Source organism: Electrophorus electricus, chromosome 12, assembly GCF_041902795.1.
Source record: "Electrophorus electricus isolate QZ-2024a chromosome 12, ASM4190279v1, whole genome shotgun sequence".
Classification (NCBI taxonomy): domain Eukaryota; kingdom Metazoa; phylum Chordata; class Actinopteri; order Gymnotiformes; family Gymnotidae; genus Electrophorus; species Electrophorus electricus.
The window spans coordinates 8,849,786-8,874,951 of record NC_137508.1 but is presented as its reverse complement, the minus strand read 5'-3'; the positions used below and the strand labels follow the sequence as shown (position 1 = coordinate 8,874,951).

General features: G+C 38.1%; 1 protein-coding gene across 3 annotated transcripts; it reads right to left on the bottom strand.

The window, feature by feature from the left end:
- Positions 1–1,695: 1,695 nt before the first annotated feature.
- On the bottom strand, positions 1,696–24,632 carry si:ch211-250c4.3 (uncharacterized). Of its 3 annotated transcripts, none has more exons than XM_027008674.3 (8): positions 24,294–24,632; positions 16,456–17,252; positions 7,983–8,144; positions 5,738–5,906; positions 4,542–4,699; positions 4,032–4,150; positions 2,384–2,487; positions 1,696–2,199 (listed from the first exon to the last, which is right to left on the bottom strand). In XM_027008674.3, exons 1-7 carry the CDS (start codon positions 24,370–24,372, stop codon positions 2,394–2,396), a joined length of 1,578 nt encoding a protein of 525 aa, XP_026864475.2. In that variant the 5' UTR covers positions 24,373–24,632; the 3' UTR covers positions 1,696–2,199; positions 2,384–2,393. The 3 variants fall into 3 exon arrangements, with proteins under 3 accessions (XP_026864475.2, XP_026864561.2, XP_026864646.2); XM_027008760.3 differs by having other exon boundaries at positions 4,551–4,699; XM_027008845.3 differs by having other exon boundaries at positions 4,572–4,699.
- Between the last annotated feature and the right edge of the window lie 534 nt (positions 24,633–25,166).

Sequence of the window (25,166 nt, the reverse complement as noted above, 5' to 3'; positions counted from 1 at the left end):
TGTAATCTGATTATGCTTTTTTATTGCACTTTCCAGTAATTATGTCTGCTTCACAAAGCTGAATGTTCAACAGTCATTGACTGTGATGTTCATCTTAGATTACCCCTATTCAATGTAACTAGAGATGCTAATGTTAGCCTCACTATTGTGAAAACCATTTGTGCTGAATCATTATAAAGCAGTAAAAAAAAAAACAGAATCTTTGCTGGCTGTCAAATTAAGTTAGAATTTTAACGTAAACATTTTTTTCAAGTTCCAGGTGCCTGTTGTCTCATTATGAAAAGTCATGAATCCAGATGTTTGATATTAACACTAATTTTCCCCTAGAATCAGCTATTGGCTATCCTTGGTCTGCAGAGAAGCTGTTATGACTCCCCTGGATAGCTCGCAGTGTTCATGGCACAGACTGCATGGCATTTACAGTGCTACATGGAAAAAAACATTAATCAAGAAACAATTCTGACTGATGACTGATAAAGCTGCCCTTTGCCTCTGGTTCCTTGTGCCATGCACTTCTGAATGTCTTCAAGTTACTGGACATTACTGCTCCAGTATATAAAGAGGAATCCATTTTGAGGTGTTTGAACTGTATAGAAATATCACATCTTTATTTATTAAAAATAACTGAATTCGAATGCAATATGCATATTAAAATATTCTGTCCATTTTGACATAATACTATACACAATATAAGGACAGCTCCCTCATCTTTTGTCCATACCCTAACACATAAAATACGTTTAATACATCAACACAATATTTCCATAGAATCCATCTGACCAAATCAGTATATAAACATGTAACTAAGTATGAAGTGATACCAGTAGTATTCAACATACAGCAAACCATGTTTTAAGGCACTTTCATTAAAAGTACATAGAGCTAAACTTTATGCACAAATTTAAATATGTGTTGCCTTTGTTAAACCAACATTTGACAGAGTAGATTATGATTATGTATTACTACTATATCCTTTCATAGCTTCTTGATGTATCCAGCCTGCTAGTGGTGCAGCAGTGCATTTTTCTTTGGCATGAACATGTTATCCAGGGGCCAGTTTGATGTTACTGTAGGTCAGCTATGCCACAATTTGAGGTCTTTGAGAAAGCTACCAGAATGTTACTGCTCTGCACTGAACTGTCCTTGCATTAAGCAGTGGATTTTAGCCAGTCAAGCAAAGCTCTTCAGCCAGCCTGCCTTGGTCAAATTACTACACACAGTCCTGTTTTGCAACAAGAGTACATAAGATACATTAACATAAAATGAGTTGTGTCCTTAGACATATTCCTGGGAGACACAGAAGAAACACTTTAAGAGTTGTAGTAAAGGATTATATGTTCAGGCACTGGACATTGCTACACCTTTAGAAAAAGAAAATGTCACAAACAGTACATAATAACTGACAGTCAGCCAGACCAGAGAACTACCATAGGTCATTTGTAGTGTTATCATAAGCTTCCATTATTATAAAGATACGTCAATGCCCCGCCCCTCATCATACACACTTGGTTGTACAAATGATTCCGGTGCACATGCATAAGGATGCTTGCAGAAGAAAAGCAATTTCAAGGCCCTCATATTTTATATATATATATATATATATATATATATATATATATATATATATATATATATATATATATATATATATATAGTGAAGCAGTGTGTAATACACATGCAGTTATTTTTACATAGTTTGTTGAATAAAGTGATTTTATTTGTACATATGAAAATATACTTCAACCAATACATTTTATTTTTAAAGTCAAAAACTATATTACATTTTTGTATCTTATATTTCATTTTGTGACCTTCTGGTAACATCTCATTTGCATGACACTGCTTTATCCAAAACTTTACTGACTAGAGTTAGTATTGTATATGGCATTTAATATGTAATGACAAAGAAAGCAACCACATTGCTAAGTTCATTGCACACCCATACTTTTGTAAACACCCATAAAGCATATGAACATTTCTGTTGAGCTTTGTGTGTGTCAAGTATGAGAGTCATGCCTTTTTTCAACTTTCCACTTATTTCTGCACTTTCCACTCATTAATCAGAGATCACATTCTCATACGCATCTTCTTGTCCTCCCTCTCCATTCTGGGTTTCTTTACCCGGGTCTGTACAACTTCAGCATGTCCTCCCCTTCAGGGAAATGTTACCCCATCGTATGCTATCTGTTCCGTGTCCAACTGTAAAACAATAGAAGAGAGCTGTGAACTCCCTGACTGAACCATATCACCTCTACTGTAACATCATAAGAGATAGAGCTTCAATGTTTAGAAACAGCTACTGGCCACTGCTTTCAAAACAATTCAGAAACATTCATCAAATTAGAGTAAAGGATATGAACCAATATTTTCCAGAATGATCTACCTGATTAATACTAGTGAGACCAATGGTAGTCCAGTTTCTGATGGCCAAGGACGATCATAGAGTTCCTGTCTCTTCTACACAGTTCTAACGGTCCCAGTTCAGGCCTGTGGGAAAAATGAGACATTCATTATTAACCTCTTAATAACATTTTTAATGCTTTGCATATTGCTCCTTCTGTTTATAAATGAATACATGTATGTAAATTATTAAGATGTAAGGGTGTGGCATTTCTAATTATATTCTACAGGATAAAAAGTCCTTTCTTGGGATGGACATGTGTCTGGCACACCCATATTTCGTTTGTGTGAAATATATGCAGAAATCTCTTACTCCTCGGAGCATAGCTTGAACCTGACATTGCAACCTCCTAACTATTCGTCTGAGACTGTGCCAAACCATGTGTGAGGAGGATTGCAGCTCACTTGTGGACTGGCTTGAGGGGGTAGAGAAATAGTTGTTCTTTCCATGAGCTGTGTTACTCCCACTAAATTCCTTCTTCTACAGCCCGTTAAACAAAAGCAGACCAGTTTTCAACTCAATGTCAACTGCTGCCATAGAAACTAACTCAGCTAAGAATAATATGAAGAAAAAAGTAATATTTTTAACCTAAGACGAAGACTCAAGGAACATACTGAGTAAAATATATATCAGTATTTATGGTTCATATCTCTTAGAAGAGTCATTAAGTGTCATGCCCACTAATCTACTCACAGAACCCAGTACTAGTCACCAACTACCGCATGAGCACACCACCAAAGTATTTTAAAAATATCAGTTTATAGTAGAGATTAGAAGGAACCGGAAGCCTGAGCTCACAGAGATTAAACTGTTATCATGCAAGACCCTAACATCAACTTCAATTCACATCATCAAAGAGCCGACACATTAGACACCATGGTAGTTGTTGTGTTTACACCCTACTGCTTGTTGTATGAGCTGAATGAGTGGGGAAGCAGGGTAAAAGGAAGTTTACAGAGATTGTCAGACTTTAACAAGAGTGCCATTGTCTTTAGAAATCATATTGTCACAACAATTTGATGTGCACCCCAAACCGTTTGTGAAGCGTTAGATGTTCCGGTCATTCTGCTTATGTCATTGGCATAGGAAACAAAATATAATTACACACAACTTTAATAATGTTAATGTTAAATGACATTAACTATTTTTCAATTTAGATGAGGCCTTAGCTCATTTGTAAGAGTTACTTTAAATCTGCACTGACTCCCTCACTTTGCTGTGTTATCTTTGGCTTTTAAGATATAGCACTAATCACCATGTTCTATTCATTGTGTTAAAAATGATACAGTAATTACCCAATTTTACAATTTTTGAACAAATAAGCTATTTTAGCCCATTAGCAATATCTTTAATAACCTTCTTGTAGTAAGATAAGGTTATTAAAGACATTGCTAATGGACTAAAACTTCTACACTGTAATAAAATGTTATTTAGACATGACTTACATCTATTAAACATCTTGTTGTTTTGTGCTGAAAGATATTGTGTTTTATTTTTTCCATCATATTAGTCTCAGAAGCACAGTTTAGTCTGTTATCTGATTATGTAAAACTACTAAAACTGTTACTTTAATTATTATTATTATTATTTTTTTAGAAAAGTTGAAGCTGGTGTTGTTGGAGTGGCCTACCGGTATAGCTGTGGACACGATCTCTTTAGGGAGCCAGAGGACAGTCCCAGCCTGCTTTGGTTCCTCAATCTAGTCTTCTTCACCAGCTCTTTCATTCTGCCCCATGTGTAGTTCTCTAACTACACATGTACAAAGGGAACAACAAACCTTACATAAAGCCTGAAGTCCCATTAAAACATGTTGATGTAGCTGTACTCACAGGAATCTGCCAATGTTATCTTAAAAACTAGAACCTTTCCACAGAGACTCCATAAAGAGCAACAAAGGAATAATTCCACACATCAATAAAAAGTAACCTACTGACAGAAGTTGTTGATCACCACAACATATTAGAGAAAATAATTAGGCCTTTTGGATAGTGATTTTGTTAACTTGGTGATTTCACAATGTATTTGGTGAACCCAACAACTTCCCTAAACACCAGCTTGCTTAGTTTACTTTATGTGAGGAAATAGCACTATTTCCATTACACATAAGTGTTGGACCATTAGGGTAAGTCAAAGAATCTACTTTGGTCACCAGTTGGTCGGTATGACGCACTCGTCTGTGGGTGGCAGAAAGACCCTCTGCACTGTCACTCAGGTATCTGGCCTCGCCCTCTGTGTAACTCCTCCTGTTCAAGCCCCTTCTCCGCAGGGGCGCAGTCAGCTGGTGGCCTCCGGCAACATCTACTCAGAAATCACACAAGATATGCATCTTTATTACGGGATACACTTACACAGAAATAAACAGTTAGTTATTGTAAAAGAAAAGCACTATTATGACAGATGGTAAAGTGAATCAGCAGTCCTAAGGGACTCTGGGGTTCACTTAAGAGAGTGGGGCACACCCAGACAAACACACGTGCGCATATTATCGCTTCCTGCTCAGAGAAGGAGCACAGAATTCCAAAATCCATGGAATTTTATATAGTTATACAGAGTTCCATCTCTATATGAGCTAAATGCAGCTAATTATTTTATCAGTGAATTAATAATTTCCTGTTCTCCTCTAGAAACACTGTTCTATCACCTATCCACCTGAGGGAATATAAAGGGCTTGAAACAACAGCAGGCAAAAACATTGGGGAAATTACTTCAGAGTGGTTTAGGTAGTATTACTTTTAGGCACTCTGACTACACCTGGAATCCAGTGAAGTTGTTTGTAACACAAGAATAATATTACTCAATTATCGCATCATTTTATACACATTCAATTAAATTGGTTTTATGTAGTTAGCTGTTTTAATGAGGTCTATATTGTAAGCTGGCATGAGTGCTTATATGAACGTTTAACCCCTTTGCAGACCAGCCATTTTGAGCTCATTTTTGAACGATTTGTACTTGTTCACTTTAACACCAGATATCTGAAATTGTACACATAGCACCATGATCATTGAGAATTCAAATTGAAGTAGACACTTGGGATTAGACATCCACTCACATCCAGACTTATTTCTCCATCATTTAGGGTCCATTTGACTTCAGAACTAAAAACAAAGACTGTTAGCAATCCTGGCATTCTTCGAATTGCAGGTCAGAATTTCCCAATTTTCTAATGCCCCTAAGTAAATGCATTTAGGTCAAAACAAGTATCCCAAAATGATATGGATAGGCTTTGCAATTTTATTATTTGTTCCTTTATTTGCAGATCCAAATATATCTTCTTTCTGTAAAGAGGATTCCAGTTCAATGGGATTCCTTCTATCACTTTAATGGTATGCTGACCTCTGACAGCTGGGTGGAGGGGGATACGTGTGCCCTCTGGGATGGTGGTGAGGTCAGACAGTGTGCTGCTGGAAGCTGTTAGGCTGGGGTAATCACTGCGGGAATGTCTCTTCAGCTCCTGAAAGGCTAAATTTGCAGCTCCACAATAACAGTGCTGTATGAAGAAGTCCTGAAACATTCAGAAACAGAACACTGTTAAGTAGAGCAACTGAACAGAGTTCAGATCATTCAAATACAGTTTAGGCAGTCTTCAGCATGGATTCCTTGATTCTGATATATGAAAAAAGTGTAGATAGTATCCTTCATCCTATCATATGTAGATTTGTTGTTGGTCACTCCCATGGATCAAGAAAAGCATTTATTTGGCTCCAAAAAGACTCATCGGCTTCATATGTGAGGAAAAATGGTATAAGCCATCATGCACTTACATAATCCGATAACAAAAGAGGCCAAAAATAGGGATTTGTTTATGTATTGCTATGTGATTTTATTTTAAATTACCTGAATTGATTTAGGTTTTTTGACACTTTGTCAGGGTTATAGTGTGAAAAATGTAAAAAGATCAAAATCAAACAGTATCCAGTGACTAGAAATTTGACAATAAGCAGAAATGGCACTCATGATTTGTGAGAAAAAACAAACAAACTCTGAATTAAATTTACATGCGCTTAATGTTGGTGTAGATGTAAATCTATTAAAACCATTAATTATATCTTTGCATCCCCATAAATGGAGAGTGCCAAAACTTCTGCAGCCTATTATAACATAAAAAGTTCCCAGCCCACCTTTAATGGGATGGCTTTTCTCTACTCATGATATGGATCATGTGTGACAGCAGGAGTGGGAAAGGTAGTGGAATAGGCAAACCAAGAAAGATGAAGGCATGCAGGTGGTAACTGCTTATTGTCTGAGTCGTGAAAGACTCTGATGAGTACAAATGAAAGCCTGTTGTGAGGATGCAGGGGAGGGTGGCCAGGAGTGACAGGGAGGAGTTAGCAGAGCCCATTATTGCATAGACTGGGACATGTTTCAGCAGAGCTCCCCTGCCTTTTGATGTGTGTGATGGCATGTTGCATCCTGCTGGCTTTTCATCCAACACACACACACAGCAGGGGGAACTGGTGTCCCAGAGAGACCAAGCAGTGTGGTCCACAACTTGTGCCCACCTTTGAAAGCACTGTTCTGTTTAATTAAGAATATGATAATATTGGTGGGCTCCCAAGTATCAAAAACAATGCTCATAAAATAACATAAGACTGATCAGATCTCAAACCAGTAGAACACCCTCATAAAAAGAGTATAACACAGCAGCAAGGTACAAATATTAAAATATGACCTGCAGCAAAATGAACATAGTTTTAGGACTTTGAATTCTTTGTTTTAGAAGTGTGGTCCTTCCCTCTGGCTTACTCTCTCTCTCTCTTTCTTTGATGACTTTGAAGTGTGGGTTCCTGCTGAGCTTGCTCACTGTGTTGTGGAAAGCTTTTCCGGACCCGGGGCCTGACCTGACAGACTCAGTTAAATACAGGCTTTCTGAAAAACCAGGAACAAAACTGCCCTCACAAGTGGCCACAGTCTTTAAAGGTCAAGGAGACATCCCCACAATATGCTGGCATGGGCCTTTAGTAATATGGCAACAAGTTAAAGTAGGACAAAGGTGGGTGAAACATGAGCAAGGAGGAATAGTGCATTCCATGACTATGTGGTAAAAACATTAGCATTTTAATATGAAGAAATCACTTTAGTATCAAGATAGTCGGTAACTGGTGAAGTTTGTTTAGTGGCCTAGCCAGTGTGCTATTGCTGCCTGACTCATAGGAATGAACAATGGGTGAAATTAAAATCAAGCAAAACACAGCAATGAAAACAACTTTGAAAACAGAAACCGCTGTAATTCATGCAATAGAAGCATGTTTTTATTCTTTTGCCCAATTTGCCCATGTATTCATGTGTGTGTGTGTGTGTGTGTGTGTGTGTGTGTGTGTGTGTGTGTTTGTGTTATTAGGAGGATTTGAATCCAGTTGCTCTATTTCTTAAAAACACTTTCATCTGGCATAACATGCTCCTGAAGGCCATTCAAAACAGCTGGAGTCAGTATGGTTAAACAACCCTCAAGATTTAGAGATATACCAGCTGGAGTTGAGACCCAAAACAAAGAAATGTATGAAGGCCAATAGTGACAGCTAAATTAAGTATTTATTAATATCTGGAGAAAGAAAATCAACGCTCATGACTTTGGACCTACCTCCTTAGTTTTTGTCATCTTGCTGTCTTTCTGCAGGCTATAAATCTCTTTCTGCAATTTTAGATTGTGCTCCTGTAGCTGGCCAATCTTCTCAATCAGCTGGCAGATGTGCTCTAAGTAGCCCAGTCCAGAGCCCAATGGATTGGACTGTGCCTGGTTCACCTGGAAAAAATAAATGGGCAACATGTTGCATCACATGCCATGACAGTGGACCTGCAGCTTAAGCAGTGGCTGTAATAATATATAATCATTCGGCAAAGGGCATTATGTTTGCATGTTTTCTGATTTTTCAATATTTACACTTTTCACTTAAAGGAAGAAAAACATGTTCATGGGTCTAATGAGAACATTATAATGAGGTTTGATAAAATAGTATCCCTTGGATAAATTTTAATATACTTTTATTGGGACAAACCAGATTCGTGCTCTGTTTTTGATTGTTCAAGTGCTTTCAACACCTTTTATCCTTTATGACTGGCAATCAATCTGAGGGCAATGCATATTGTCTCATCCATTTACATTTACATTTATGGAATTTGGCAGACTCTCTTATCCAGAGCAACTTGTAAAAGTGCTTTGTCATTTGCTCATAGAATGCATCCAGTACAGTATGTTATGTCACGATATGGCTCCTCCTGCTCAAAGTCTTCGTGTGTGTGTGTTTGCATGGCCATGTCCTCTCGTGTTTCTCACCTGATCCTTGTTCTGTGTCATTATCGTGTGCGTATATACGTCTCTTGTCTAGTCAAGGATGTTGTTGATGTTTAACCTCGATAGCATGCGAGCTACGTCTTCTTTGTTGTGTGTGTGCGTGTGTGTATGCACTAATAAACGTATGTCTCTGTTTTACTCAACTCATCCCTGCATCCTGCTCTGCCTCCTCATGGTTACAGGTTAGAGTCCAAGATACCATTGAACTAGAATGCTGCTGAAATACAGGGATAAATGCTGATACCTAGAAGTGCAAAACACATATAAGCTCTATTTCGGACAACAATCAGTGCAATACACAATACCCTACAATAAGTACTAGAGTTTCAGTCAGTCAACAAAGGAGCAGGTTCAGTGATCATTTAAATATTCCATAAATAGAGGGGTCTTCAGTTTATGTTTAAAGACTGCAAGGAACTCTGTTGTCTGGACAGCCAGTGGAAATTTGTTCCACTATCTGGGAGCCACAGCAGAGAATAGTCTCAGTGCTTTTCTTCCATGAGACTTGAAGCATGGTATTTCAAGCTGAGCCATACTTCAGGTTCGAAGTACTCGAGGTACAGTTCGGGCTTTGACCACTGACATCAAGTATGGATGGGCTGGTCCATTTTTGGCTTTGTAGGCAAGCATTAAGGTTTCAAATCTGATGTGGGCTGCTACTGGAAGCCAGTGAAGGGAGTGCAGCAGCGGAGTGACGTGTGATTAAAGACCAGTCATGCTGCTGCATTCTGGACAAGTTGTAGAGGCCTGATGGCTCTTAGAGGAAGACCAGCAAGTAACAAATTGCAATAGTCTAGCTTTGAGATTACAAGAGACTGCACAAGTACCTAGGCATCTTCCTGCAGAAAGGGTCAAATCCTTCATATGTTTCAAAGGAGAAATCTGCAAGACTCAGTCAGATGTGAAATATGAGTTGAGAATGATAACTGGTTGTCCAAAGTTATCATCCAGTCTTCTGGATCATGGACAACATAAGTAATAGGCCATAATTTGTGTAGTTCCATAACTGTATTTCAGAGATTGTGGTGAACAGCACTGGGGCACACAAGGGACTGTACTGTCCCCTTTCCTCTTCACCCTCTACACAGTGAATTTCCAATACAGTAGAAGCTCATGCCACCTGCAAAAGTTATCTGATGACTCCTCTACTGTGGGATGGATCCACACAGGAGATGAGTTGGAGTACAGGATGCTGGTGGAGAACTTTCTTTTGTGGTGCACAGAGAATCATCTAGAGCTGAACATTTGTAATACAAAGGAGATGGTGGTGAATTTCAGACGTGGTAGGCCAGAGACCATTCAAAGGGAGGAAGTTGAGGTGGTGCATTCCTATTGATACCTGGACTTCCACATGAATGACAAACTAGACAGGACGGACAATACTGTGGTACTGTATAGGAAAAGCCAGAGTCATCTTCCTAAAAAGACTAAGGTCTTTCAAAGAGTGCAGTAAGATGTTGGAACCTTTTTAACATTTTTTTTTTGTCGATAGTGACTTGTGTTTCTTCTGTGCAGTGGTCTATTGGGGAAGCAGTGTGAGTGCTGGGGAATTCTGATGGTGAACTCACTAGAGACAGTGATATAGAGGAGGATGGGGACAAAACTAGAGAACATTCTGAACAAACCTGCCTATCCCTCCATCACACCCTACAGGAGCACCAGATATTTGACTTCTGATGGTGGTGATGGTGTGTACTGCATGTTTGTAAAGTACAAGAAAATAGAAGCGCATACAGCAGGTGAAAATATATATTTCTAAGGGTGCTATTGACATCAAATTCTCACCAGATGTTGGTAACAACCCATCCAGTCCACACGTGCAAAGAAGTCAAACCATAGATGTCCATAAATTATGTGTAATAATGAGAAATGACACAGGGAAAAAGTAATGAACACGCTTACTGAAATTTATTTAATACTTTATACAAAAGCCTTTGTTGGGGATGGCAGCTTCAAAATGCCTCCTGTATGGAGAAATTAGTCACATGCATTGTTCAGGTGTGATTTTGGTCCATTCTTCCACACAAAAAAACTCTTCAAATCCCGAAGGTTCCATGGACTTCTATGAACTCTGAGTTTTAGTTCATTCCTAGATTTTCAATTGGATTCAGGTCAGGTGATTGTTGGGGCCATTCTAGCAGCTTTATTTTCTATCTCTGAAACCAATTGAGAGTTACCTTGGCTGTGTGTTTGGGATCATTGTCTTGCTGAAATGTCCACCCTCATTTCATCTTCATCATCCTGGAAGATGGCAGCAGATTTTTATCAAGAATGTCTTTGTATATTTGTCCATTCATTCATCCTTCAATTATATGAAGCATGCCAGTGCAGTATGCTGAAAAACATCCCCACACCATGATGTTCCCACCTCCAAACTTCACTGTTGGTATGGTGTTTTTGGGGTGATATGCAGTGCCTTTTGACCTCCAAACATGGTGTGTAATATGGCATCCAAACAGTTCAATTTTGGTCTCATCTGACCAGACTATATTCTCCCAGTATTTCACAGGCTTGTCTAAATGTTGTTGAGCAAACTTTAAACACTCTTCAACATGCTTTTCTTCAGCAATGGAGTCTTGTGTGGTGAGCGTGCATACAGGTCATGGAGGTTGAGTACATTACTTATTGTTTTCTTTGAAACAATTGTACCTGCTGATTCCAGGTCTTTCTGTAGCTCTCCACAGGTGGTCCTTGGCTCTTGGACAACTCTTCTGATAATTAATTTCACTCCTCTGTCTGAAATCTTGCAGGGAGCACCTGGTCATGGCTGGTTTATGGTGAAACGATGTTCTTTCCACTTCTGGATTATGGCCCCAACAGTGCTCACTGGAACCTCCAGTATTTTAGAAATTCTTCAGTAACCAATGCCATCAGTATGTTTTGCAACAATAAGGTTGCGAAGGTCTTGAGAGAGCACAGGTTTTACCCATTATGAGATGTTTCTTGTGTGGCACCTTGCTAATGAGACACCTTTTTATAGGCCATCAGTTGAACCAGCTGATATTAATTTACACTGAGTGGCAGGACTGCTTTCTAATTACTGATAGATTTCAGCTGGTGTCATGGCTTTGCATGGCTTTTTGCATCTCTCTTTCTTCATGTGTTCAATACCTTTTCCCTGTGTCATTTCTCATTATTACACATAACTTAATTTATGGACATCTATGGTTTGATTTCTTTGCATGTGTGGATTGGATGGGTTGTTACCGACATCTGGTGAGAATTTCATGTCAATAGCACATTTAGAAATATATTTACTTGGTGAAAATTGCTGACGTGTTCAATACTTGTTTCACCTGCTGTATTTAAAAGGAGGGATGTGTACCTTTCTAGCCTTTAAACAGCTGCATTTGTTTCTGTGTGAGAGTGGGAGGGGCTAGAATGATCACGGCCACCCTAGCTGAAGCACAAAGAGTGCAATTGTTTGTTGAATCATTTTACCACCTTTGGCTTGAAAGCTGCAGATGTTCATGATTTGTTTTAGGTTTTTTTTAAATATGAAAAGGAAATTTTGAACAAATATTTATACAATCATCCACATTCCAAAAAGATTCCCAACAAAAGAAGGATGTGAGCTCAGGCTGAGGGTTCTTTCTCCCCCAGAAAGCTTTTCCGTGCCACTTATGTCAGTTCAGTCGCGTACTCACACAGTGGCTGAACAATAGAAGACAAAGTCATAACACGGAGCAGTAATGCTGGATGTTGACATCACCCATTTCCTTTGACGGTGTGTGAGATCCTTAGGAGGTCATGCTTTCATTCTTAAGTCGATGAACTTTAGTTATGTATACCATGATTTTTGCCTCTCAAACAAAGATACCAACATTTCTAAAATACAGCTCTAAACCCATGTAGCTCATACCAGTTTCATGAACATGGATGTAATATTTGTTGTTTAAATTTTATGTTCTAAAAAAGTAGGAAAGAGTTCATTCATCTATCCATTCATTCATCTATCTTCCATCCACTCATTCATTCATCCATTCATTCATTTATGCATTCTTTTCAGCTCATACATTTACACAGGTTATGATAATGTCTCAGGCTTTCTTGACTCTGGTTCCCTGCCAAAGAGGTGAAACATTATCAGATGTTCCTTTCTGAAGTCGTCCTGTATTAAGATCATTAAACCAAAGAAGGGGAATTTACAATGTGTAAATGCACCTGAAATACGTACAGTCATACACATACATGGAGTAAAAAGGACATGAGAAAGTCAGACATTAGCAGCCTGACACTACTGCTTCCTGCATCCTGATGGTTGTGAAGGCTTACCAGATCTTATCACTCTTTCTGTGCTCATGACCCTCAGTGATCAGGGAGAGGGGAAGGGGGAGAGGGGTCAGGAAAACCCCACTCCTTCCCTCTTCACTTCCTCCTTCCTTCCCACCTCAAATTAGAATGGGAAGTGTTTCACATGACCCAAAACTGAACAAAATGTAACTCTTTCGTTAATGCTTGGTTTCTAACATATTTTCTTTCAGTTGTCAGAATTAGACCTTTTTAGCTGTGTTTGAGAGATACACATACAAATCTTATGTGTTTTGAATGTCATATTTTTGTAACATCAAGACCATATCTTGGTTTGCACAAATTCGAGTAAAGATGGTAATAATCTATTCACTTAAGAGAAAAAAAAATCTGTGAATTTCTAGTACATCTCTTGCACAGAAATACGTTTCTAAATATAACACAAATAAATATGTCAGATGTAGGGAATGTGCAGAAATATGGTATAGTTTATAGTTTTTTATAGAACACTACACTGAAAACAATTGGTTGCACATTTTATCATGCTTTGAAAGTTATGTAATGTTTTGACAGTTAAACAAGGTTTTGTCTATGTAAATATTATTTACAGCTTGTTGACTGCCTATTACTGATTGCATATTTCTGAGAGACCATAAGATGAGGTAGACAGAGCCTTAACTTAAGATGGAGAGAATCACTCAAGTGTGATTATTTTCTAAAACTTTCAATATATGTGCCTATTGCAAAGGGCTTACATACTTGTTATAAAAACCTAACTACATTGTTAAACTACACTGTAAAACTTTAAAACAGACTTCATATGTGCAATGTAGCCATAAACCACACACAAAAATGTGTCTGAGTCTGTGGTCTGCATTCTTTTTCCAAGCTAATTTATTGTAAACCATAAGCCTCTATGCTCTCTATCACTGAACCTGTGAAGCACTGAAGCAATTAAATTATATGTGTGATCAACAAAACTCACTGTGATTGTGAGGTATGCAGACTCACTATTAATGCAGTATTTCAATCCACTGACTCTTAGGCCACTCGGTTGAACTCTTATTACTCTTTGAATTAAATCTGTATATTTGTTTTTCAGTCCAAACTTTATTTCAGATTTTTAAACAAATTACACAGTGTAGCTTATATTTTAATGTTGTTATGGAATGTTCAAATTTGGGGTGGGGTATCAGTCAGAGATTAGAAACTGGATGTGACATTCACAAATCTCCATACCTCATCAATCATGAGATGGAAGTCTCTTCCTGCTACTTTGGGAAGTATCGCCTCTGCCTCTAGGTTTATGTGCTCCAGCTGTGGAATTCTACCATGCCGTGATCTCAGATGGAGAAAGATGCATGGTAATAACTTTATCTTCATTTCTCTTTAATGCCATATTTCACTCTGGTCATACCTCATTGCAAGAGCAAAAAGGTTTTGAAAGTGCCATGGTTACTTATATGTGGAGCATCACATGCATGAACCCTACTGGAACATACTGTATGCAACCTCCATTTTTTTTACTGCATGCACCCTCCATAATTAACCCACCATCTCTAAGATATAGGGCATCCATGCTGTATTTTTTGTGATAACTAATTCCATTTGTAATTTTCACATTATCCCATTCTGTAGATCCTGATTGCTTCAAGGAACTAGTTTCCCAGTGCTGCAATGTTTGAGTGAAGCAAGAACTGTGTTTCTCTTCCCTTAATTTAGGCTGCCTGCTTCTGATGCAGAAGCTTCACTGTAGCTCTGTTTTCCTCTCTTATAATCAGGAAACATATCAGATTAGGAGCAGGGAAGAGAGAGGCCCTTTGAAGTTGCCATGTATAAAATGGAGGGGGGGGGGGGGGAACCTCACAGTCCCTTTTCCAAAATCCCTTTCCTCAGTCCATAGAGCTTCATTTAGTGGGCAAAGGAATTACCTTATTAGGTGTGCTGACAGGTGATGATGAAGATGGAGTTTACCTCCCAGTCTGCCTGTCGGCACAGCTCCCCTGAACTGGGCCATCCAGGGGACGTGGGCATCTGTGGAGGGATCGCCCACTCATCTGTCCCTAAATGATCCATAAGCTATCAAAGGGGCTTTATGTGGGTAAATATGTGAGTAATTTGATATTTTTGACACCTGCATGTTCATGCAGGTAGGCTGGGCTATGAGTAGCCAAGACGGAGATGGCCCAGATGAGAGAGGGATTTGGCTGGATTGGCTATAATCGCCACAGCCATCTGCACTGCTGCTCAGCACAGATGAACAGGTGCTGGGTGATATGCGGTTCCATGAAAAAAAGAAAACAGTGTACCCAGTTCAGACCTGCAGCACTATAATGAAGCATAGAGGGGAACATACAAACAACATACATGTCCCACATCAATGCCTGATGGGATGAAACACTGGACTCTTCCTAATCTCTGAAAGCATGAGGTTAAAAAAAAAAAACAGAAAAAAGCAAATACTATTACAAGTTCTGTGGTTTGCTCTAGGGAGGGGAGTTAAGTTTGAATTGAGCTGAGTTGTGATAGGCCTGCTGCTGATATTTTCAGGCATTTAATTATTGACATCAACATAACAACCACTAAATTGATTTTTAAAATAAACATACTACCTGTCAATCCTTTATACCTTATAAATGCTTTTTGAAACTGAAATATAAAGCTAATCATCATTAAATAAAGCAACTGTCTTAAGACCATGCCTTCATATAAATAATTACTTCAACATGAAAGGAAGCGATGCTCAGCACTTCAAACAGGTTGTAGCACAGCTGTCAGGTGCAGCATAGGTGGGGTTCATTACCAGAAAAAAAATCAGTTTGTTTTTTTTTAAGTCCATGAATGAGAACACTGTTCAGAGTATCATGAATACACTTCTACAGGTCTTTATTAATGGGCAATGTGACTTTTTAAATCACACTATTCTTGACAGGTCTTAATAAATATTTTGAGTGCTCAATTCTTTCATTGATTTGATAGCTTTAAAAAATTTATTCATAATAATTTCAGCCTTTTGGGGGATGATGTTATGATTACTGACTGCTTCTGTCACCTGATATTTTCCCAAGGCGGGTGTGAATTTCCTATTTACTTGCCAAGTTAACTCTGTAATCAACAAATGACATGTACTTGCACAGATACTTATTACTGGCTGGTTGGTGAAGTTAATATTTCCTTCATGTAAGCAAACTATCTTGCCTCACCATAATGGTAGTAGCATAGTTTACACTTAAGATTATCTTGTAAAATATTATATTTTGCTCAAATTTTCCTGAAAATATCCAAATATTGCTTGAAAGTATAAAAACTGCAACAACTACAACTGCTTACAAAAAATAGTATGTTCTTTTTACTGCACAAATAAATGTATTTAGCCTTTGAAAGCCATGTTCTTGTACATCCCATTTTAACAACCAGTGTGAAGCTATAACAAGGTCTACTTATAAAAACTGTATATCATGCCAGGTCTTCAAGTAAATATTGTTAAAAATGTGTAAACTGTTAGAATTACCTCACTAAGCCTGCAACACTCCTCCATGTACTCATCCAGACTGTCACTTGTTGTACTCTTCCGCAGTGGTTGCTGCTGCAGTTCCGCCCCTGTGTTGCCATCATAAGCTTCAATGTCATGGCTTCTTGACCCCATGTCTTCTCCAGCCAACTCCTCTGCCCTTGCCTCTGCTGTGTCTGCACAAACCAAGCTCACCTTAGAGCTCTCTGAGACATTCCCCAAGGTTCCATCCTGAGGTATTTCTGAATCTCCTGCAATCCCAAGTAGAATATTATCCATTTCATCCTCCAGGCTGTCTTGTAATAGTGTGAGATCATCATCTTGAGTGTATATACATGATGTTTGCTCAGTCTCTAAGGAGCCTGTACTCTGTTCTAGTAGGAGAAGAGGACTGTTGGCTGGTATGGAAGAGTTCAGAGTGCCTAAGTCACATGACGACCCTCTGCTATGAACAACAAAGCTCTGCTCTGAACCAGTTGGAGTGGATGGGGAGTTTGCTCCACTGGGCATCTCTACCCCAGAGTCCTCTGATTCAAATTTGTACAATCTCGGTAGTTGGGAGTCAGAGAAAATGGCAGATAAATAGTCTTGCTTTGATTCTGCCATGGTTGGTTCAGGTGCATCACTGTGGACAGAGATCACTTCCTCCAGCAGTGTTGGAGATATATTCTGCTCAGACACTGATATAGACACAGTTGACACAGAATCCTCAGCATTTAACCATTTTTCATGGAAAGTGTTGAAGACTTTCATCTTGGTTAGCACAACTTCACTTTCTACGACCATGTCTCCTTTGCCTGCAAAAAAGAAGAAAAACGTGTTTCCAAATTAAAATGTAAAGTTAAACTAAAAGGGAATACCATTATAAAAACTTAGAAGGATTTGATCAAAAATCATATGATGAGATGGCTATTTTCCAGTTTTACATAGATGAGGATGGACGAAAAATTAGGAATTTGTGACCATTTAAAACCTGAGTAAATTATTAAACAAAAGGTCTATAAATAACATCCAGCTCACTGAAATAGGATTCATCTGAACATGTAAAGAGTATATTTGTGTAATATGTAATAATGACAGGAGTAGCACAGGCAATTGAAAAATGCCCTCTTGTCAAGAAGATGGCAGTACAGGTTTTTTTTAATTTTTTATTTTATTTTATTTTTTTTTTTGGAAGACTCCCAGATATACTCTATGTCTCAATGAGAATCTCACAGAATCTCACAGCTTTCAGCATTCAAATTATAGGAAGACATGTACTCAGAAATGCTGTCATGGTGCTGAAAGCTTATCTCTTACTATAAAGCATTCTTTAGCATCAGTGTTCCACAAGAACCATACCTGTGCTCTGCAATGGTCTGTTGTGCTTTGATCCTTTCAGCTGGTTAATGCTATTATAAGGTCCAACCATATGTGACAGCTCATCTTTTCTACCATCAGCAATCTCATACTTTTTAGATGTCAATCAAACATTTATTTTTGTTAGAATTTTAGGATCATTTGAGCATTTGATACAGACTTCACTATTCAGTATGTAAAACAAATTTTCAGATGATTTTACTGTGCATAAGATCTCCTTGTGTTCCTTTATTTTTTAAATTGTGGTTATATGTAAGCTCTATATTTGCAAATGCTGCATTTATTAGTCAGAGAGAAGTTGTAGGATCATGGGAAGGCTCTTAATGCTGATTCACACCTACATCCCTGCACTAGTAGTGATGATTCACAGGTAGGCCTATATACCTACACTAGTAGTGCTGATTCACAGTTAAATGCCTACACTAGTAGTGTTGATTCACAGCTAAATGCCTGCACAAGTAGTGCTGATTCATAGCCAAATTCCTGCACTAGTATGTGATTGTCAGAGTATGTTCTTCTGCACCCTGTCTTACAATAAACATATAACTAGGAGTTCATTTAATACATTGTGATTGTGAAAAACAAAATATCATACTTTGAGTTTTTGAAAATAATCATAACTATTTCAATTCACCAGCTTTCAATAAATCAGAGTCTATTGCTTTACTTTAAAAAAAAAAAAAATCAATTGAAGTCCACCCATATTTTCCCTGAGAAAGGAATCTGTTGTGATAAAGTTGTTTTCAGATTGGATAGTGGCTCTGTGAAAACAATGATAGCAGTTCAATCATGTGAGGTTATAAAAACTTTGCTTCTGGCCCAGGTTTTTTTCCATCCAAAACAATGACTGTTTTCCTAGCTTTTTCTCATGGACTCTGACAGAAACCCCCAGGCTATAAATACAAGCAAAAACCTGAATAGCATGTGTTCCTGACTACCAAAGTAATTTCTTTCATGAGAAAAAAAGTGCTGATCATCTTTAGTAATGCTTCATGGATCACAGCCTATTACTGGATGTAACTATTTATAAATAGATTTTAAAAGTATAATGAATATTAATTAATTAATTAATTAATTAATTAATTAATTAATTAATATTCAAATTATTACAATTATAATTCTGTTTCTCTTTTTATGTGTACTTTTTTTATCCAGTGATTTAAAAATACAGCTGTAATTTCTGTGTCAATATTCTGTGACAGAGTTTCTCCTTTCCTAAAACTTTAAGACAGTGACAAGACACTTTAAGAAACTGGACCTATTCTAGTATGTTTTGATAATTACATTAATATGACTTCACTATTTCTTTGGCATGCTTACCACTTTGCTGTCACATATGGAAAATGTTTCTCTCTTGTCATGAAGACTATGCTAGATTGGAAGAATATATTAGATTGTATTACATCTGAATACTAGATTTTCTGATTTGTAATTGATTCAAAACACAACAAAATAATTTATATTGCAGTATACAGCTCTGTATAACAGCTCTTCCTTTAGTCCTGCTTCATAGTATAAACAAACCTTTACTTACATTTATGCATCTTGAACTCTGAATATAATACTATAACACCTTTGCTTAATCACTCTGTTCACCACTGCTTTTAGTCATGATGTTGTAGTAGAATGAGTTCATTTTATAAGATTTAAACTGCAGAGAATAACAAGAGCCCAGTATCTTGCTGAATGGTGTAGGATATGTACACTGGCCAACAATAAAAATAGACCAAATTACACATTCCCATGACTCGGGTAGTAATACCTGCAAAGAATACTGCTTATGAAAATTTAGTATTGGATCAGCTCTGATAATCCCATAGTTGACCTTATCATGTCAGGCTCAGCTAAATTTGGTGTTATCAGTCCTGGGATAATGGCTACTGTGGAATCTCTCACTGTGGAGCAAGATAAACTAATTGAAAGGCACAAAGCCCACTAAGGGGGATCCTACAAAAACAGTATTACACAGCTATTTGAAATGCTGGTTATCACTATATATGTGCAGAATAGATATGGTCAAACATGCTGTAATTGGTTTCTTTGAGATTCTTGGAAGCCTCAGAGTCTAGGTAGCTAATTCACTTTAAATGGTCAATTTGAAAGGTCTGCTTAGCCAGGTCCTTATGTGGCAGTGCCTGCCAGCACAAAATACAGAAATGCTGATGGTAGAGCATTTTTGGTGCCACTCTCTAGGAGAAAGCAATCTGCATCTCAATCCCCCTGGGTTTTCAATTAACGTCCCTGAGACCTGGCTGCCGATACAGAGAGATCAAACAGGCCCCGGCCCAGCCCCTGGCAGGCAAGAATGTGAGCAATGCTGAGTTCACATGGGCAGTGGAGTATGAATGCATTAAAATACAAACAAGCAAAAACCAGGGTAATACCATTGTTGGCTAGGAATGAGACCCACATTTTTTTTCCAGTTCTTATCACCCTGGAGTTTTAATGTCTGCAAGTGAATTACTTCAAAAGCACCAACCTCCATAAAACCCATGCAAACATTTTGAGATAAGTGTGTTTACATCCTCTATCAGCCACAATAAATACATATCCACCTCATATGCAGCTTTTTCTGTCCATCTTTTTTTCATCCAGATGTGAAGTGGTGTTTTTAGTTATGCCCCACCTGGAGCAGTAGTATTGCTTCAGGGGCCCTGATTTTTCACTGTGTACTGCTGGAAAATGTCTTACATTTTTAAGGTGATAAAACAGTCAGTCCTCAGCAAAGAGTTATGAAGCTATGGAGACTTCTAATTTGGGTTTTCATCCTCAGCATTGATTAGGAATGTGAGGACACTGATATGCACAAGAAAAATATTATTACTCATATTTGAATGCAATCTCTCGCTTCCTTATGCGATCTGAGAACATTCCATGATATGTTAAGATCCAGAATTAGCTTGGTCAATTATCTGTTTTGCCCATGGTTTTGACTATAAATGCAGGTTAAAAACATTTTAAAAACATTAAAAATGAGAAGAACTCTCTGGTTAAGATGTTGACATATTTATCATATCAGTTTTCACCTACTTATATTTAGTTCTTCTGAGTACTCCTGTAATTACTGGTGTTTGGGTGGGATGGCACTTAAGTAAAGATGACAGACCTGATGATGTACTTGAGCTGTCTGACTACAATATTTTCATCTGTTTTCCTTTTGTACTGAAACAGGTGTTGCCACAAGAAACAGTAAATATAAAACTTTGTTTTCCAACAATATACCTGAGTCAACTCCTCTGTGGAAAGTACTATATATGTCATTACACACCATTATGTCGAAAGTCTGTAACTGGATTTAATAACGTCATGTTTCAGACATTTAACATAAGGTTTCAGCAGTTTTCTTTCTAACGTTAGGGAAGTAGACTTGCAGCCATCAGAAAGTCCCCACTGAAAAGTCAATGAAAATAAAGTTTATCCCATTAGGGGATTGGTAGCTCAGTGGTAAGGTACTGGATTTGTAATTGGAGTGTTGCTGGTTCAAGCCCTGCCACTGTTGGGGCCCCTTAGCAAGGCCCTTAATCTGCAATTGTTTGAGTTGTACTTATCATAATTGTAAGTTGCTTTGGATAAAAGTATCAGCTAAATGCTGTAAATGTATTCTCTTGGGCAGTAAAAGAACTCATGGGCTGCAGATCTTAGACTCTTATGGTTGAGTGGCCCAGTAGTGCAAATGATAAAGGAAGAGATTAGAGGGAGTCATAGTGTAGGTCAATCTCTGAGGTTGCACACTGATGGGCAGCCCATGATGCTGCACAGAGATGGATCATGTAAACTGGAAAGAGTACTTCTGCTTTTATAATAGAAAACACTGTTCAAGATCCAATCAAAACCTTTCCAAGCTGCACTGACAATAATTATGAGTGACATTTTGACTCAGGTATGAGATGTTTGAGGTAATGTATCTTTTAGTAAGACCTCATGGTTTCAGACCCATAACTGAAGATGTTTGTAAGCCTCAGGCTGGGCTGTCCCCTGGCTCAGATGCTTACATTTTAGATGGAGAGGTCAGATGCAGGCCAAGACAAGCCTGCCTTTTTTTGGTTAAGGAGAATGTCAGAGGTCTGCTAACAGTATGAGTGGTCAGAGTGAAGGACCATAGATTCATGTGCTGTTGTGTATGCTAGTTGTGTTTTATTTCAGCATTATAGTTTTCATTTATTGATTCATCATTTCATCATTGATTGTGCAAATAGCTGAATAGTGTTAAATAAGAATAAAATGTTTTTATCTTTTTCATAAAGTAAATGGCAAAAACATTGCTGTTTCCATTATTAAGCTCGGCAACAAAATTAATCTTATCTACATTAAAAATAACACTGCACTTCCAAATTAACACTGTCAGAGTGAAAATGTCAAAGTGATTCATCACATCAAATGAGAATGATGATCCAGTTTTGGTGGTGGATGATAAATGGTTTTGATTGTAGGGCAGAGCTTTGCTCACTTTAGGTGACAAAGACCAGATGTCACATCTGATGAGGTGTGAAATACAGCTGCACACCTTCCTGCTTTCCCCACCAGCTTCCAAACCCACCAGATGATCAGCACCTCTTGCCTGTCTGTCTCTCATTGCGATAACACTGCCTTTCCCCTCCACTCTCGCTGCCTGCTCCAAGACTGGGAGGAGAATTATATGGAGCCTTTCCAGAGACACATTATCTGACGCAGTTAGGATAAGAGAAGAATGTGCAGGAGCAGTAACTCTAGTACAGATTTCTTTTGGGGCATTTTCACCAACAGCTCTATCCTGACAAACACTTCTCTCTCTCTCTCTCTCTCTCTCTCTCTCTCTCTCTCTCTCTCTCTCTCTCTCTCTCTCTCTCTCTCTCTCTCTCTCTCTCTCTCTCTATCTATCTATCTATCTATCTATCTATCTATCTATCTATCTATCTGAGCTGTTGGTGAAAAAAGAAATCTTTCTTTCATTCTCATTCTATGCATTGACTTGTCTTGAAAAGCTTCAACAACATTGCTGAAAATTAGACTAACCTGGTGGGTGATCAATGATCCTGAAGATGTTCACAAACTGGGAAAATTAGTTGATAGTGCTAGACTTTGAGTGTTAATGTCAGCACAAAATGGTGACAACTGCACTCTTTATGCTCCTTAATGCTGGACTCTGTGTTTAAATTCATGAGCACCTGTTACACGAGTCAACCTGTACCCTTATATTACGAATTCTACTGAGTGCTGCTTTGCCTGGTGCTAGTTATGAGTCAGATATTTACTGGAACAGAATAGTGTTCATGGTGTTGGTGCTGTCATCTCCCAAATATTCACATCTGATGTCATTTAATTTTCTATTTTTGGTTTTGCCTAGAGCTGAAACTGCTGGTCATACCTCAGTAATGAATATCCCTCATACAATGTATTCAACCAATAAAACTATGAAAACACTTTGTCTTAATTCATTGATGATAAAGCCTATTGCAGAAACATGATTATATAACACAAAGAAGATACACAATGGTTATCAAGACATATTTACATTGTGTAGTACACAATACTTTGTATAATGATCTTTCTCAAATTTGGCCTCATCCAAGAACAATGTGATTCCTGAAACAATGAATGGCATCCTCTTACAAAAGTAAGCAAACTTAAGAACTCACTGTGGCTTAAGTGGAATTGTACATAAGACCTCCTGGCTCTTTGACAAGAGCTCTCTTAAGAAGAAATATGCAAACAACTCACAACTGCAAAAAAGTCATTCTTTGTATAAATTGGGCTAGATCAACCAGTGAGTCTCTCACATCAGTGGAAAAAGTAGATATTTTAAAGCCACACTTTTTCGAATAATATGATTGCCAAGATTGCCAGCATATTTCTGTGCCAGGAAAAAATGAAGAGGACAAATGAATACATTTGATGAACTTCAATTAACACATAACCACAAGCCATATACATTCATTACTTTGTCACAAATTATGATGGTGATGCTTCTACATGCCACAAAGTCTAAACACGTTGTCCTTTGGATTTGAAATGGATGGCATAGAAAATTACATTTCTTGCTAATTTAAAGCAAACTGCATGTTTTATCCAAAGAATCCCATTTCCGTATTTAATGAATCACTATAAACACAATCATACAAAATGTAATGAGATTTTTAATCTATATTACAAACAAAGAATGACAGTTATAGCTATATGTAGCAATCAATGTATTCATAATTTGAATTATAACATAGAAGCCTCTGCAAGTTTTTAAAAATGTCTTTAAAATGTCTTGTGACCTTATTAACTTTACCATAAAACATGGTCCTTATTTAAAGTGTTACAAAGTCATGGTTTCAGAAAAGATTAGTGTTTTAATGAGGTGCCAAGGTGCAGTGTGCCTCTAAAACACACTCAAATGCCTCAGCCAGACAAATTAGTACCTACACTCACAAATCCAGGTGTTGTACACAGCTGACAATGGGAGATCATATGATCCCAGGTAAACAGACTGGCAAAGTAGGTATTCAGAGGCTTACCTTTCCTCCATGGGGCAAGGATGGCAAATGACTTATGCCAGCTGAACGCTACACTGGGTTTCCTTTTCTTCGGGCTCATTCTGGAAGTCCACAATAGTGTTCCAGTAGGTGTCAGTGATGGGTGAAAGGAAACTCCTTTCTGAAGTATTTAAATGCTCTTCATATCTTTTATATGCCAATGTTAGTGTCTAAGGGCTAAATGCTGTGGCAAAATCCATTATTCTGAGTACATCCTTTTTGGAACACGTTGTCAAAATAGCTCATTGCCTACCCAGATATGAGCTCTGCAGACTTGCCTCAATGAGTGTGTGAGATATTCTGTGGATAGTCTCCACTGTGCTCCGTGAGGGGGATGAGAAGGCTGGCCTCCAGCAGTACTACCACTCAGAAGCTGGGAGGAGGGGTGACTCCAGGGGAAGGAGGAAGGGAGGGGTAAACATGCAGAGAAGAACAGAGAAGGCGGTGGTCGGGGGTGTACTGTGTATTTTAGTACTAGTGCATAGGATATCTTTGCTTTCTTTTCAGGAAAAGTTAGAAGAGATAGAAGTGCTAGCCTAAGGTTAACATGTGTCACATCAGCCAGGATATAATAAGGAAATATGAATCTCATAAGGCTATGTGATGCATAACAATCACAACCTCTCTTCTATTTTTTCTCCATGTCATGGAAGCCATTTCTCTCCCGTAATCTGTTGACAGTGAAACTAGTCCCGACTAGGATGGCAAGGGTCAGCATGGCATCTTTCCTGCCATGGCATCTGTCCAACATGCTCAGTGACTCCATTGGCCATTATTACCAGCAAAACTCAAGGCTCTCTTTTACAACATTAAAAACTTAAACTTTATTCCACATACAATGTATCCAATATTTTA